The sequence below is a fragment of the Oryx dammah genome, unplaced genomic scaffold, assembly GCF_014754425.2.
Source record: "Oryx dammah isolate SB20612 unplaced genomic scaffold, SCBI_Odam_1.1 HiC_scaffold_18, whole genome shotgun sequence".
Taxonomy (NCBI): Eukaryota; Metazoa; Chordata; class Mammalia; order Artiodactyla; family Bovidae; genus Oryx; species Oryx dammah.
This window is the reverse complement of record NW_024070202.1, coordinates 75,179,171-75,195,452: the sequence shown is the minus strand read 5'-3', so window position 1 is coordinate 75,195,452 and position 16,282 is coordinate 75,179,171. Positions and strand designations below refer to the sequence as shown.

Genomic DNA, 16,282 nt, shown 5'->3' with positions numbered 1-16,282 from the left:
CAATCCACTTCAAAAAGTTAACACCCAAAGGACTTTATGGTTCCCAGCACAAAAGGTGAGACTCTTGTATTTCAGGTTGAAAGTGAAAGTGAAGTCGTGTCAGACTCTTTGCAACCCCAAGGACTGTAGTCTACCAGGCTCCTCCGTCCATGGGATTTTCCAGGCAAGAGTACTGGAGTAGGTTGCCATTTCCTTCTCCAGGGGATCTTCCCAACCCAGGGACTGAACCTGTGTATCCCGCATTGTAAGCAGACGCTTTACCATATTTCAGTTTAGATGAAGCCATTGCTCTCCATCCCAATCGCTGCCCGAAATCCCTTATCAAAACAGGATTAACTCCAGGTCACGGGTTCACACCTGGAAGGGGACCTGCAAGGCCAGGGAGCTGGAGGCTTAAAATCAAGAGAGCACAGGAGGGCGCTTCCTGAGATCTGAGCAAGGTGCCATCGGCATTTGACAGGTGGGCTGTATTAAAGCAGTTACTCTGCTCTGAACCGTCAAAGCAAGCAATGTGAAGGAAAGTTTTGCAGGATGCAGGATCTAAAGCAATTCTCAGTCTGGGTACAGAGTAGAAGCATTCAGTGAGTGGCTACAGTGGCCAGACACTGATGATGCAGCCACTACATTCTGGAAGCTCAGCCAGCAACATTCCCATTCTGCCAGGGAGGAGCTTGACCTTGGACAGAGAGCAGAGCCAGGACCTAAGGTCTGATCTGCCGGATTCTAGTGGACCCTCGTTTTGTATAAGTCACCAAGGTATGCTTTGCTTTTCCAAATCTCAACACCTGACAACAGTTTCTGGAGAGAAATACTTTCAAATACATTTTCAAAGTGTGCATGCATGCTAAGTCACTTCATTCATGTCTGACTCTTTCTGACTCTATGGACTGTAGCTCACCAGTCTCCTCTTTCCATGGGATTCTCCAGGCAAGAATACCAGAGTGGGTTGCCATGTCCTCCTCCAGGGGATCTTCCTGACCCAAGGTTCGAATTCACATCTCTTGTGTCTCCTGCATTGGCAGGCGGGTTCTTTACCACTGCTGCTGCTGCTGCTGCTAAGTCACTTCAGTCATGTCTGATTCTGTGTGACACCATAGATGGCAGCCCACCAGGCTCCCCTGTCCCTGGGATTCGCCAGGCAAGAACACTGGAGGGGGTTTCTTTACCACTAGCGCCACCAAATGGCAACATCTAAATATCACAGCTTGATCCAGAACTTGTAACTGCACACACCTGTGGCCAGTTCTTCCGGACCCAACTTGTCCTCACCAGCAGCCCGACTGCCTGAGCAGTGTCCTGCACGAGACAGTAACAGGACTGGGTCTTATTGTAAAAGTGATAAGAAATCAGTGGCCCCCTTTCTGCAGCCCACCCCCATGGAGCTCTGGGGCCATTGTGGTAGCCTGGAGGCCAAGTCTGATTGGCCAATGTTTATTGGGCAGTGACCTGAAGTATCAGAGCCCTAACCTGGGGGACAGCGGCCCCTGTCTATGCAACCTTGGATCCACAAGCTTTACCTGTGGCCAGAAACGCACTCGTTGGTTAAAGCCAGGAATAGAGGAAAGGAGGGGCACAGCAAGGCTTCATGCCCAACCATGGGCTGTGCTGCAGGCCTCACTCTGGTCCAGGGACCAGCAGGTCTTCAGCTGGAAGGATGAGGTTTGCACCAAATAGCACTGGGGTCAAACAGGCCCAGACTTACTTGTGTCCCACTTCCACAGTCTCCATCCTGCATGATCTCAAACACACGACAACTCACTCAGCTTCACCTGTGACCACCAACAGTGCACAGCCCCAGAAAGCTACCAGGACCCCTCACCAAAGTCCAGCTTTTGATTTATCTTGGGTATTGCCCCCTTTATCTCTAAAATGGGTCACAGGGTCTTATGTGGATCAAATAAAACAGCACGTGAGAGGCTCCTGTAGGCTGCCCCACTGTCCGCCCCCACCCTCCATTTCTCTCCTTGAGACAGCGAGGGTCCCATGAAATACTCCCAGTGGGAGCCCCAGATCCCCTCTGGGCCACAGAGCTGAGAGCAGAGAACTGAGTCTCCATGATGAAGACAGGACATCTGGAATCAAGTGTCCACACATGAACGAGTTCACAGCTGGTGGAAGAGGCACACTTTGCTTGGACATAACAAGGGGTCAAGGTCCTTGACTGAAGGTCACTGCAGAGGGTCCACTCCAGGACAGCAGAGATAAACACAGTTTAGGTCAGAGTGTGTGTGTGTGTGTGTGTGTGTGTGTGTGTTTTAACCAGGAGAGACTAGAAATGGAAGCGCACATAGAAGGGAGGGCCAAAAGACATCATTTTCTAGCCAAAACCACAGGCTGCCAAACCTTCCTTAACCCCGGAAAGTTTTGCCCTGAGGGAAGCATGGCTGAGACTGCTTCCCGCCAGCCAACACCCCCCGCCTTCTCAGGAGTCGGGGTGGGGCCAGTGGTGCCCTCCTCCAGGAACCCAAGCCAGGGACTGAGGCTCCAAATGAGAGCTAAGGGCACTGGGAATGAGGAATGAGTTCACCAATGCAGGTCAACCCCACAGAGGAGCCTGGAGAGCTAGGAGATGGAGGGAACCTCAGGAAGGGAAATGACTCCACGTGAGGGGAACCGCATGTTTTGTGGAAGGTGGCTGTGCAAGAGGCTGCAGGGCCTTGGCAGCAGGGCCATCCACGCAGCACCTACAACAGTGAGAACTCAGAACCCTCTGTGAGCTCCACCAGGAGCAAGTGTGACTGACGAGGGGTCAGGTAGGGGTAGGAAACTAAGAGGTACAAACTATCATGTATAAAACAAATGTGCTGTGAGGATATATTGCACAGCATAGGGAAAACTGCCAATATTCTATCATAACTATAAATGGAGTATAATCTTTAAAAACTGTGAATCACGATGTTGTATATCTGTAACTTGTATAATATTGTAAATCAACTATACTTCAATTTTGAAAATAAAAAAAAAAGTAGATTTGCAAGGTCTAAAAAAACATCAAGAGCAACTGAGACCCTCAGATGGAATGCAGTGTGGTGAATGAACCGGGCATGGGAATGGCGCTTCAAGGTGTGTACAGAGGCTTGACACACACAGCACTTAGAGACCGTGCCTGAAGTACAGGAGTGATGAGCGCTTCACCTCTAGACAGCAGGAGGCTCTGTATCACAGAAATACTGACATGACCCCAGACTCTCCAAGTGGACAAGCTGAGGAGCCTCGTGCCCGCCCTGACGCCCTGAGTAGACACAGACATCTCCGGCCGGTCCCTGCAATCCCAGTGATGTACAAAGATGGGCACATGTGGCGTTATCACCACAACACTTGCTTTTGGCTATTTAATGTCTGGATGGAACTAATCGGACAAAATTGTTTTCACTCTCTCTCCCAAATCAGGTCTGTTCACAATTTGGTGCTTGAAAAAGATGAAAGGCCATGTTCTCAAGCACCTAGAAGAAGTCTGATCCCTCCTCTTTGAAACTGACCTCCAGAGACTTCTTTCTATAAACCTGGCAGGTGCCACCCTTCATTCCTTTTCTCTTTCATGATACTTGTGACTCAAACTACAGATCCCGTGGCAAACAGAGAATATGTTTGGGAGAGACGGACTCACAAAACAGAGACTAAATGACGCAGGACACCAGTGTAATGAGCAAACAGAAATAGAACCCATATACCTATTGCCCATGGGGCTCTCCAACAGTAGGAAGGCTGCCAGTGCTCAGACACCAGGCATTCCCCTTCCGCAATTGGGAGGGCAAGGGAGAGACAGACATACAGCTTCAGGTGAGGAAGCTTCTAGATGACAAGTTCACTAACTGACCATCACTATGCAGCTTTGTCAAAGCTCAACCCAATTCACCAAGCCTGATTCTCACAAGTGCCCTCAGACTCACAACGGTGTGGACTCTTGACAGCCTCCAAGCAGGCTGTGAGGAGATTTTCGATCTAAAGGTGAACAAGCTGCTTGTTCTGGGTTCTATTCTCCAGGAACTGATAGCAAGGTAACAAGACTCACCTTCACCGTCTGCACTCAGGTTCTCGTATGAGTCCCAGCGGATTAGCGGGTCTGCTGTGTTGAAGTCCACAATCACCCTGTGGTCATTCTGCAAATGTTCACATCCTGCAGGGTGGTGGAGGGGACAGGGGTGGACAAAGGGTGTTAGTCCCAGTCAAGCCGGCACCTGCCAGCAACGCAGAGAGGAGCCTCTGGATCTGAGTGCCAGCACAGAGTCCAGATCCACACCCTCTCCCACAAGCCTGCCAGTAATCTGAGCTGGAACTGAACAATAGTGCAAACCACTTGGCAGGAAGGAAAGGTGAACACTTGTCCTCTGTCTACCAGGTGGGAGGCTCTGTGCTCTGGATGCGTTTTTGCACAAGGGGATCACCTGGATGGCTCTGCAGGTCAAGGACCCAGCAGAACCCTGAGGAGCAGCCTCAGGGCTGGTAGACAGGAGGGGTGGGCTTGGGCTCTTGCCTTTCCGAGGCTTCCAGGAGGATTCTTACCCCCACAGCCTTGCATTTAACTATTCATGCCTCAGTCTATGGCACTGGGCACAGAAATAGGGTGCTTCTTTTCCACAGCTATTAAAAACTGAATTAAAACTTTCACAAATATGAATCTCAGTGATGGAAATGAGCCATTTGTCTTCACAGTAAAGAGACTGCTTTCTCTTTCAATGTATTTTTAGAAGAAAGGAGTCTATTTTGCACACAAATAGTTGCAGTCTTTCTACTATATTTCTAGTCCTCTTTAAAAATATCTGGTTGCTTTTTGAGGGGAGAAGTAAACAGGGCATCAAGACATGGTCCCAATCCTGAAGTTCTGGGCCCTTCTTTGGGCAAGTCACACCATTTCTGGGGTCTTTACCTGGGCCCTACTGTCTCTAGGCTAACACCTTCCCACTGTCTAATATTCTATTTTTAATGTATTATAAATCTTTCCAACTTTGTGCAAAGGTGGGAGGTTCTACAGAGACTCCAGCATACACATCACTCAACCAGGGCAGCATCTTGCAGCTCCCTCCACCTCTCTGCCAGCATTCTGCATTCTACCCACCTTGAATCTTCTCAGGAGTGGCTGAGAAGACTAACTCAATCTTCCCATTATCAGGAAAACGGTCATCTAAAAAAGAAATCCTATTTCAACAAATTTGGAGACAAGACAACAAATGAATTCTGTCCTTATATTCCTACCAGGGCAACACCACTCCCAAATCTCCAACAGCACACCAATGACAGAGAAAAATGTTAGCATTTTTACTGCTTCTCTAGAATTTTTTTCTTTGTTGGAACAATCATCAGTCTTTTGTGAGACTGGTACAAATTTTGTCAATCGGCTGGTTTATGGTGTGGGGGAGGGGGGCAGTAGTGGAGAACAATGAAAGGAACCCACAAGACTCCCAGGGGCCCCCCACTGAGGGCCCATTCTCCCTACACTCAGTCTGGACCCAGGGAGAGACCTCACCTTTGCTCGCATTGTCCAAATCCTCCTTCGCAAACACAAGTCTGTAGCCCTGAACAGCCCCGGTGTGAAACTGCAGGCGGAAAATGACATCGCGGGTGGCCGAGCGGTACTTCTTATGGTAGCACTTCACCTGGGATAAAAAGGGGTGTGTTTTCCAGGGAGCCCCACCTGCGAGGAAGGCTCCTGTGGGAGTGCACAGGAAGACATCTGAAGAATGAAACTGCGCAGCCTCTTTCTCCAAATTTCATCTGAACACTCCACATTTTACCTTAAAGCCTTTCAGCTCTCGTGAAAGGAGCAGGCAGTCATTACTTTCTGTACTCTGCTGAACACTTATGTTGTGTGCTATAACTGAGAGAGATGGCAAGAAGGAAGAAGGAAGGGAAAGAGAAAAGGCCTTGGAATGTAAATTCCACAGCTGGGCTGTCAAGACGTGCTGAATGACAGTTTGAGACCAGTCTCCAGAATCACCAGGGACGTAACTTGGATTCAGGCTGTGGCTCCGAGGTGCGGGGTCTCTGGGAGCAGCTCAGGCCTCTGGGGTGACGGTGCCAATACGCAGGGTAAAAGCACCCCTCCTGGGCACTTGGCAGGGAAGGGTGGATGGAGGAGGGGCCCTGGCACCACTTCTCACCTTTCCATGGAGGTGCCCCTGCCTGAGGGGTCTGAGTGTAGGGCTGCCCATGAGGAGGGCAGGAAGGCCACGGCAGAGTGGTGTACTGAAGCAGAGAGGGTCCTTCCTCCCTCCTAAGTAGGGCAGAGGCTCCTTTCCAGGGTCCCCAGGGGTTCAAGCCCACAAGCAGCCTGGATTCTGCCCTCAGACCCTCAGAGTGGAGGAGGCCACGCCCTGCACTGCGCATGCCCAGGAGGAAGGGAGGCTGGAGGTGCAGGGATCTCACAGGCAGCCATGCTCACAAAAGACTCATCGGAAAGAGATGGGTTTCAGATATCTTGTGCCAGGTCAATGAGAAGCAGTCCCAGCAAGTATGGTCCAGACCAATGATTCGGGAGATGCTGTAGGTGAGTGTTCTGTGTGTATGTTCAGTCACTCACTCATGTCTAACTCTTTGCCACCCCATGGACTGCAACACGCCAAGCTTCCCTCTCCTTCACTATCTCCCGGAGTTTGCTCAAACTCATGTCCATTGAATCAATGATGGCATTCAATCATCTCATCCTCTGTCCTCCCCTTCTCCTCTTGCCTTCAATCTTTTCCAGCATCACAGTCTTTCTTTTCCAGTGAGTGGGCTCTTTGCATCAGGTGGCCAAAGTATTGGAGTTTCAGCTTCAGCATCAGTCCTTCCAATGAATATTCAAGGTTGATTTCCTTTAGGATTGTCTGGTTTGATCTCCTTGCTGTCCAAGGGACTCTCAAGAGTGTTCTCCAGCACTATAGTTCAAAGGCATCAATTCTCTGGCGCTCAGCCTTCCTTATGGTTCAACTTTCATATCTATACATCACTACTGGAAAAACCATAGCTTTGACTATGCCAAACTAAGCAAATTTTTATTGGCAAAGTGATGTCTCTGTTTTTTAATATGCTGTCTAGGTTTGCCATTGCTTTTTTTCCAAGGAGCAAGTGTCTTTTAATTTCATGGCTGCGGTCACCATCCACAGTGATTCTGAAGTCCAAGAAAATAAAGGCTGTCACTGTTTCCACTATTTCTCCATCTATTTACCATGAAGTGATGGGACCAGGCCTTCAGTAAGTAACCAGAGAACCATCACTCAAAAGAAAAAATAAAGACCCAAGGAGCTTCAGCCCCTTAGGGCAAACCCCAAAGTCGTATACCTTTGTGCTATCTACAAGGAAACAGTCTGATAAATAAATGAAGAAATGGACACAGACCGTCAGGGGAGCGATTCATGTTGACAAACACAAGCCCCACATTCACTATGCGGGAGGCACCAGGCGGCCTGTGCACACTCCTGGTGGGAATCCAGACTCAGGCCTGGCCTCCAGGCCCCTGTCCAGGGCTGGCATATGGAACCAGCCCACGAGAACTCTGCAGAAATGTGACAACTTCCATTTACTCTCCAACTGCAAATGATCTCCAGTCGCCAAGTCCTCTCTCATTTCATCCGGGGTCTCTGGCTCCTCAGCAGGACCAATCAAAGGCTGTGCCCCTAGCCTTCCTTCCTGAGATGCTGCTTACGTTCTCACCCCTCCGAGGCCCCTCCACCACACTGACTGCTGAGCAGAGGGCCCTATCCCACACATGCTGCAGCAAGACCCCCATGGAGAGGACATGCCCCCACACACCTATCTCTGCTGGATGATGGACCCACCCTCTCTGTTTGCCTTTCTCCACTGCTACCCTGGAAGTGAAAGGGAAAGGAGGAGAAGACTTGGAGAAAAGGCAAGAGAGTTTCAGGGACATGCCAGTCTGACTCTGAAGTCTTTATCAATACTGAGGGGAAACAAGGCTGCAAGATAACAACAAGGCCTCCCTCCAGAAGCTGACAGTCCCTGACGGAAGTGGCCCCAAGCCAGCCCAGAGGGTCACGCCTCACGGTAGCTCCTCTCCCCCAATTTGGCACCAGGTTCTGTGGGCAGGTAGAGCCCCAGGGCATCACAGGTGCTGGGTAAAGAAGCATAGACAGCCTAAGGGCAGGGGAGGATGCCCCTCAAGCACAGCTCCCTTTGGGGGAATCTTTTTCCTGCTCTGAGTTAAAGGGTTCATCCTGCAGCATGTACACAGCTCATCCCAACCAGAAGGCCCCAGGCCTGCCCCCACCTTTCCCAGAACCCAAGGTGCTCGATGGTCTCCCCGCCTCTGGTCTCACCATCACTCATCACAGCAGCTACACACACACACACACACACAGACACACACACACAGACACACACATACAGACACACACAGACACATACACACAACACACACACACACACACTGGAGCAGGGGAGGAACAGCAGATGGGTTCACCCTCCCCACCCCGACCCCTGGCTGCCTGCTCTAAATTGTCCTGGGGCGCAGACACCTTCCCAGGCCCTTCATGACTAGTGTCTAAAGACTAGTTTTCACAGGACAAGGGTTCAGGGTGGAAGGAAGAGCAAGATATCCCACTGCCACAGAGCACCCGCCTTCTGCACACGCGGGCCCTGCCTGAGGGGCTTCGGGGGACTCCTGACAAGCGGCACTGGCAGAGCCCTGAGCCTTTCCCACAGCCTGCCCGCTGTTCCACCATGTTCTCTTCCCACTGCTCACGGCTACACTCGCCACCCGCTCCAGTCCTCCTGGACACCTCAGGAATGAGCCCAGCTATCTCCTGAAGGCGCAAAAAGCCACAGGCGTCTCCCTCGCATGGGGACCCACAGCTCCAACCGGAGCAGAGACGGACCCACCTCCACCCAGTGGAGCCCCACCTCTGGCACCTCCCGCAGAGGCAGTAATGATTCATCATCCAAGCCAATAAATGTTAGTAGTGTCAGTGACGAGACCAGAATCACACTCTTAACACTCCATGGAAAGAATCAGCAGCATTTTGCTTGACAGAAGTGCCCCAAATGCTTCTTTTAAGGTACAAAGTATCAGTAGCATTTTATAAAGATTAGAGTGATGAAGGCTGTAATACGCACTTCATCCCTTCAGCATTAGCAGTTTTATTTACCTATGTCTCCCCAGCGAGTTTCTAAGAACACATCAATCCCCTGCCTTCAGATTTTAGAGTATCTGCACTAGAAACAATTTCTCTCACTTTGCTGGTGGGCCTGGTGGCTGTTTACACAGGCATCAAGGAGCCACAGCCACACACCCTTAAAGGTTTAGCAAGCCTAGTAGCTGCCGTCCTAAGTCACGGCACCTACATCATCCAGGGCCAACACTAACCATGATTTCACTTGGAGGTAAAAATGATTTCAGAGGGTGGCAAGACTAACTCACTCCCTAAACCATTAGGAGGGCAGCAGTAAAGCTGTGAATAGAAAATACGAGAAGATCTACTGAGGGCTTCCCTGGCGGCTCAGCAGTAAAGAATCTGCCTGTGATGGAGGAGACACGGGTTCAATCCCTGGGTGAGGGAGATCCTCTGAAGGAGGGCACATCGATCCACTCCAGTATTCTTGCCTGGAGAATCCCAGGGACAGAGGAGCCTGGCGGGCTACAATCCATAGGGTCGCAAAGAGTGAGGCAACTGAAACAACTGAGCACGCATACACAGATCCACTGGGCTGAGATCGGGCCCGACCCAGGTCTAGGAGACTCACAGCAGAGGGAGAAGGACACAGGCACAGCAAGTCACAGGGCGATCACAGACATCCCATAACGACGCCCAACAGAAGCAGATCCAGAGGGGCTGAGGATGCATTCATTTTCCCTCTTCTTACTTAAGTGCCCTTAGCAAGAAACAATAAACTAAGGTGTTGTTTGTTTGTGACAGCTCCTTGAGAAGGGTCCCCTCTGTTTAGAAGTCAGGTTGCTGGAGCCAGGCAACGGAGCCCCACAACTACGAGGACGAAATGTAAGTGGCCATGGGGTTGCACAAGCAGGGGCAGCAAGACGAGGCATGTGGATGGGAAAGTGTTTACAAGCCCATTGAGGCCCTGGACCACGGCCAGTTCTTGACAGAGCTGCGGCCCACGTGAATTCCTTAGCAAGGTTACATAACAACACGGCTGTGCTTGCAAACACTCTGCCCTCCCACTTAACAGAAGTGTGTTTACTGAATATCTGAGGCTCTGCCCTTTAGGAGACAGCGTCCGAACCTCAGTATAAGCACATTACAAAGATGGGCAGGTCAGGAGTGCGATGGGAGGGTGTGTGGGGACAGGCCGGCCACGTCCAGGTGAAGTGGACGATGGGTGGGTGTCAGCCTGGCCTCAGCAGTAATGGCCCCCTCAACAGCCCACAAGTCAAAGCAATGACAGATGGAGTCCTCTCCACTTACCCCCCAGTGTCCCCAACCCAAAGAGATCACAAGGCCTTACTTCTTGTAAACCTGACCCCTATAACCTTTGCTAACCTGTCTCAACAGAGAATCAATCCCCATGAGGAAAGAGGCAGGTTTATCTGTGCACAGAGCTGACATTTACCAAAATCAAAGCGGGGAAAAAAAAGCAAAAGATAGCATGCTGTCTCAAAGGATGGTGACCATGGTGTCACCTTGGGACACCTTCCCTGGGAGCTCCCCTTCCACCTTCCGGAGCAGAGGCAGGCTCTGCAGACGCCAGACAGCCCAGCCGAACCCTCTGCGGCTGTGGTTGGGAAACCCATAAAAGCATTCTCTGCAATGCAGGATTCCATCCAACTCATGACGGCTGCCAAATTCTTGATGAGAAATGAAAATGCCTACATACTTGAACTTTAACACAGAAAGGCCCTGACATATTCTCCATGTCCTCCTTTCTCCACTGAAGGCAGGCCCGTGAATGCGCAATGGTGCACATCAAGCAGTAACTGACTACAACTGAAGGACAGGACAAACTGAAATGAGCAGGTCTCCCACAGTTAGGCTGAGACTGTGTACTTCTCCTGCCTCAGGGATGCAGGAAACCAGAGCTGATCTGCACAGTAGGAGGGGACACAGCTCCCCGCTCTCCAGATGCTCAGCCAACACCATGGAATGTTCTGCCACCATCTACTTCCCTGTGCTGAGCCTTGAGGTCATTTTCAGGTTGAACCAACAGTCCTGGGATTTGGAAGAGCAGCGTGTACAGATCACACAATGCAGTGTGTCCCCCAGAGATTATGTTCTGAGTGTGGCGATACCTGGGGCTGATCCTCCAGGCCAGCCGGTGCTGTCAGCATCCCTTGAGTCTCTCCTCCTCAGACACACGGTAATCATGTGAGCCTTCAACTCCTGTGAGCCTTCAACTCCTGCCTCTACGCATGTGTGAACACTCCAAATTCTCCTGGCACGAGAGTGATCACCAGCGCATCTCACTCAACATTCACAACCACCATGTTACCTGGTTCAGGACATATGCTATGGGGAATGAATGAGGGGATGAGGCAACACTGGTAACAAGTCATAGCCAAGGGTGCTGGATAACCCATGGTACCTGACTCCACTCTTAACCTTATTCAGTTCAGTTCAATTCAGTCGCTCAGTCATGCCTGACTCTTTGCGACTGCACAGACTGCAGCATGCCAGGCTTCCCTGTCCATCACCAACTCCTGAAGCTCACTCAAACTCATGTCCATTGAGTCGGTGATGCCATCCAACCATCTCATCCTCTGTCCTCCCCTTCTCCTCCTGCCCTCAATCTTTCCCAGCATCAGGTTTTTTCAAATGAGTCAGTTCTTCGCATCAGGTGGCCAAAGCATTGGAATTTCACCTTTAGCATCAGTCCTTCCAATGAATATTCAGGACTGACTGGTTGGATCTCCTTGCAATCCAAGGGACTCTCAAGAGTCTTCTCCAACACCACAGTTCAAAAACATCAATTCTTCGGCATTCGGCTTTCTTTATAGTCCAACTCTCACATCCATACGTGACTACTGGAAAAACCATGGCTCTGGCTAGACAGACCTTTGACTAGGCGGTTTATTCTAGAATGAGTTTACTCAATGGACACAGATATTATGGGCTGAATTCTGTGACCCCAAGATTCACCTGCTGAAGTCTTAAAGGTGGTGAGGGTAATCAGGTTATACAGGTAAGCCCTAATTCAATCTGACTGGGGTCCTTTTAAGAAGAGACCAGGACCCAGACACACGCAGAGGGAAGACGACGTGAGGGCCTGGGGAGAAGAGAGCCGTCTGCACGCCAAGGAGAGAGACCCCCGGAGAAATCACCGCTGCTGACAGACACCTCGATCTCTGCCTTTCAGCCTCCAGCACTGTGAGGGAATTCATGTCTGATGTTTGAGCCCCTAGTCTGTGGCACTTTGTCATGACAGCCCTAGGAAACTAATACAAGAGGCTAGAGCCACTGTGAGGCTTCACAGAGATCAACAACTAAACTAAACCTCCTGGGTAATCATTTCTACAAATGAAGCAAGGAAAAATTACCCCGTGGGATGGAAAATTACCCACTTCCAGCTGTAAGTCGTATCACCCTTCCCCCATCTGATAATGCTGCCAAAAAATAAGTGCAGAGTGTACAAAAATGAACTGTAAACACAGGAAGTATAAATCAAATAATAATTCAATCCAAAAATACTCCATGTTAAGAATGGACAGAGGTGCAGGAAGGGGCTGGTTTTATAAAGTTAAGCATTTCCTGTGATGAGATCTGGGAGATCCTATTTGCCCCCATTGCCAATGGAAACAAAACTTCATGGAAAGGGTGCCTTCAGGGCAGGAAACATTCCCCTCAAGAGAGCCCCAGGCAACAGAACCCCTGAATGCCAGACCTCTCAGCTTCCTGCAGCATTGCTCAGGCTGTCCCCTCACACAAGCAGCAGCCTTCAGGGCATGCTAGAGGGTGAACTTGCCCAAGGACTCCCACCCTTGGGGTGGGCTCCAGGCAATAAGGTGGGGACAATGGCACTCTGGGCTCACAGCCAGGGTGAGCTGCCACCCCGAGAAGCACAGTGACTGGCTCCAGGGAGGCTGGGACAACTCAACCACCCACCTCAAGGGCTCGGCAACCACCTATGAGAGATCATCAAATGTGGCCTAAGCGAGGTACAGCCATGTGTCCAATGTGGATGACATGGGTGGGCGACATCCGCAAGACCTGCAGAAAAGGGCCATGGGGCCGTGTGCAGAACAAGACCGATAATCCAGTATCTGTGGGGCTAACTGATTGAAGAGCAGTAAACCAAGGGGCTCCTAGGCCACCTACAGGAGCCTGGACCCTCTCTTGCCACTGTGGGGAGGATGCTGGGCCCAGGCAGTGGAACACCGTGCTCAGATGGGGTCACAAGCTGTGAGGCGTGGGGCTCAGGGACACAAGCAGTCCTGGGATTTAGGACATATCTGGGTAGAGGAGCTGCGTGACTGATGAGATGTGGGGCAAAAGGAGATGCTGAGAGGAAGCTCCCATTTGGGGTCTGGGGAACAGGGGGGGATGGTCCTAGGAAGCATTGAATGGATTCCAGGGGGGCTGGACCCAAGACAGAAGCAAGTAAGAGGCAGCCTGGACCCCTCAGAGCAGTTCCTGCCAGAAGGAGCAGCACTTGCGAAAGGGAGGCTGCCCAGAGGACAGTAGACCAGTCAGGAGCCGGGGACCACCCGGAGAGGAGGGGCTGCAGGTGGAGCTAAGGGAAGAGGAGGCCCCATGAAGAGCAAGCAGCCACATGATGGTGAACACCAGGGAGATGGCCACTGGTGGGTGGGGGAAGGAGGAGAGCAGACGGCAGGGGCCACTGAACGTGACCTGTCCTTTCCTAAAACCCAGACTAGAAAGCGGGTGGCAGAGGCAGGGTGCTCACAGGGAATGAGGTGTCTGACCCAGTGGAGAAGCGCCAGGTCTTCCTCCCCAGCTCCTCTGAGCAGGGTGTGGCCCACGTGCTCTGAGGACCATGCCAGGCTTCTTGCCATTCCTCCCACTCGGGCCGGTGCTGCACCCACCTCTGTTCTCCCGCAACTGGGGGGGGGGTCCCCCTCCCTTTGAAGACCCTGCATGCAGGCCATGAGCTCCCGGCACTGTAAGAGGAAGGCTCCAGTCTGACAGCTCTAAAGTGACCGTGCCCAGCCACACCGGTGGTCACCCTACATCCCCACCCAGGCCTCGCTTGGGCCCAGAGGTCTCAGGCAGGTGCTCCCCAAACCATTGCTGGCCCAACACCTTCACCTACAGCTGGTGCTTCAGAAGGCCCCACTGGGCACTAAGCAGACTCATCAGTGTGCAATGGAAATGAAACTTGAGAGGGGCCTAATAATCACACTTTGGGACTTCTTGCAAAGAGGTAGCAAAAGCACAGGGAAGGGCAAGTTGGCGAGTCCCCACAGCCACTGGATGGAAGCCACTTACCAATGTACCTAAAAAGAGCCATGGGCCAAGCGCACGCAGCGACAGGCACCTTTCATGTGGCCGTGTGTGTGCCCCAGGCACCACCTTTCATCTGAAGACAGTGCAGGAGACAGTGTCCCAAACTCACAGGTGGGAGCCTTCCTGCTGCGGCTTCAACAAGTGCGCCGCGTGCCCAGGGATGGCTCCTGGCACCACACCCGCTCCAGCTCACGGGAACCAAGTCCAAGCACGTCTGCCACCACCTCCTTCACCCACCTGCTCCCCTTTCCCGCCCTGCCCATTCCCAGATCTGCCTCCCAGAAACCAAGGGGCAAACCACAACCTCCCACCCAGGTCCCCTCAGAAAGACCCCACCCGCCTGCTCAGACTGCATTCCAGCACGTGATGTTTTCTCAGAAACCTTGCTCCAGGGTGGCGGGCTGGCTGCAGTGCCCCCATTGCCCTAGGACAGCAGGGAGACTCGTGGGGGTGAGGTCTGCTGAGGAGGGGGTCTTCCAGGAGTGCAGGTGGTGGCCCCACCAGCGGGCGCTCGATTATACTATGTAACCTTCACACCCTGCCAGCTGCCGCAGTTCAATCTCATCCCCAAGAAGCCCACTTACGGGCCTCAGGCAGCAGAAGGGGGTGCAAGCTTGGATAAGGACCCATCTGAGACCACCCAGCCCCATTAAGCTGTAGATCTGGTGGGAGCCCAGGCATGGGACTCAAGGCCCATCCTCTGCTTGATGCCCTTGGGCCGTATCCATCTGCTGTTGCTCATATAGAGCTGCAGGGCTTCCTTCCTTCCGCTGGAGACCAGGCACATTCTCCTCCCATCCTTGCTACTCCTCTAAGTCAAGAGTCCTAGAAGGCTTACCCTTAAGAGGTGATTCAGTGCATTTTCAGGACACACAAAAGAGCACAATCTGGCTTCAACCTCCCAGGACAACTAACTTCCACAAGGGTATCCTCAAGGCCTGGGGACTGCTGCACCCCCAAGCCAGGGCCTCACACCCAACTCCGAGGGCACTTCCACCTGAACCTCCCAGTCGGCCGGCCTCAGCCATCAGGACCCACTCTGCGGTACTACTGGATCCCCCTCCTGAAATCCATTCACCCAACCAGGCTCCTCCAGGGCAAAGATGTCCCTCTGTCCCGCCCTTCCTTCCTGTGCTAGGGCCCAACTCGGAAAGCTCAGAATACTCAAAAAAAAAGGATCACTGGACAAATAAATTGATGGTGCAAAAGGAAGGGGGAAGGCAAGAGACAGTGGGAGGGAGAGGAGGAGGAAGACGGAAAGACGCAGGAAGGAAGGGGGTGGGAGGAACAGTAGAGAGAAGGGGCTGATGCAGTGAATCCCCCACTGGCTTCTGGAATGGTTGCCTCAGGAAGACCTGTAGCCAGCAGCCCACATCAGGCGCTCTTTCTGGGAGGAGGAGCCCCACAATCAGGCATGCGAAAACTAATGAGAATCCTATGGGCCTCCCAGGCAGTGCAGTGTTAAAGAGGTCACCTGCCAATGCAGGAGACACAAGAGACTGATCTCCTGGGTCGGGAAGATCCCCTAGAGGAGGGCATGGCAACCCACTCCAGTATTCTTGCCTGGAAAGTTTCATGGAAAGAGGAGCCTGGCAGGCTAGAGTCCAGAGGGTCACAAAGAATTGGACACAACTGAGTGGCTGAGTGCACACAAACACACACACACACACACAACACACACACACGCACAATGAAAATCCTAGAAAACTCTGACTGAGCCACTTAAATAAAAAGTCAATTTGTAAACTATCTTATCTTCTTGTCATAGGGTATCCTCCTAGGCCTCAAATAGATTACAGGAGAGCTAGTCTATGCATGTGGGAAGCACACACGTGCCTCAAAGTTGTTCATTATTTCAGACAATTGTCTTTTAAATTATTTTAGATGTATGCATTTTTTTTTAATACTCAAGATAGATAAAAGGCGAAGGTGGA

The 16,282-nt window shown here is 51.7% G+C and overlaps 1 protein-coding gene across 4 annotated transcripts in view; it reads right to left on the bottom strand.

The window, feature by feature from the left end:
* The window catches only part of TNS3 (tensin 3), a 221,616-nt gene that overhangs the window by 80,738 nt on the left and 124,596 nt on the right, over nucleotides 1–16,282 (bottom strand). For all 4 annotated transcript variants that reach the window (XM_040259791.1, XM_040259792.1, XM_040259789.1 and 1 more), the window contains 3 exons: nucleotides 5,465–5,594; nucleotides 5,057–5,122; nucleotides 4,013–4,117 (listed from right to left, as the gene is read on the bottom strand). In XM_040259791.1, the coding sequence (XP_040115725.1) occupies nucleotides 4,013–4,117; nucleotides 5,057–5,122; nucleotides 5,465–5,594 (301 nt within the window). The remainder of the gene's footprint in view (nucleotides 1–4,012; nucleotides 4,118–5,056; nucleotides 5,123–5,464; nucleotides 5,595–16,282) is intronic.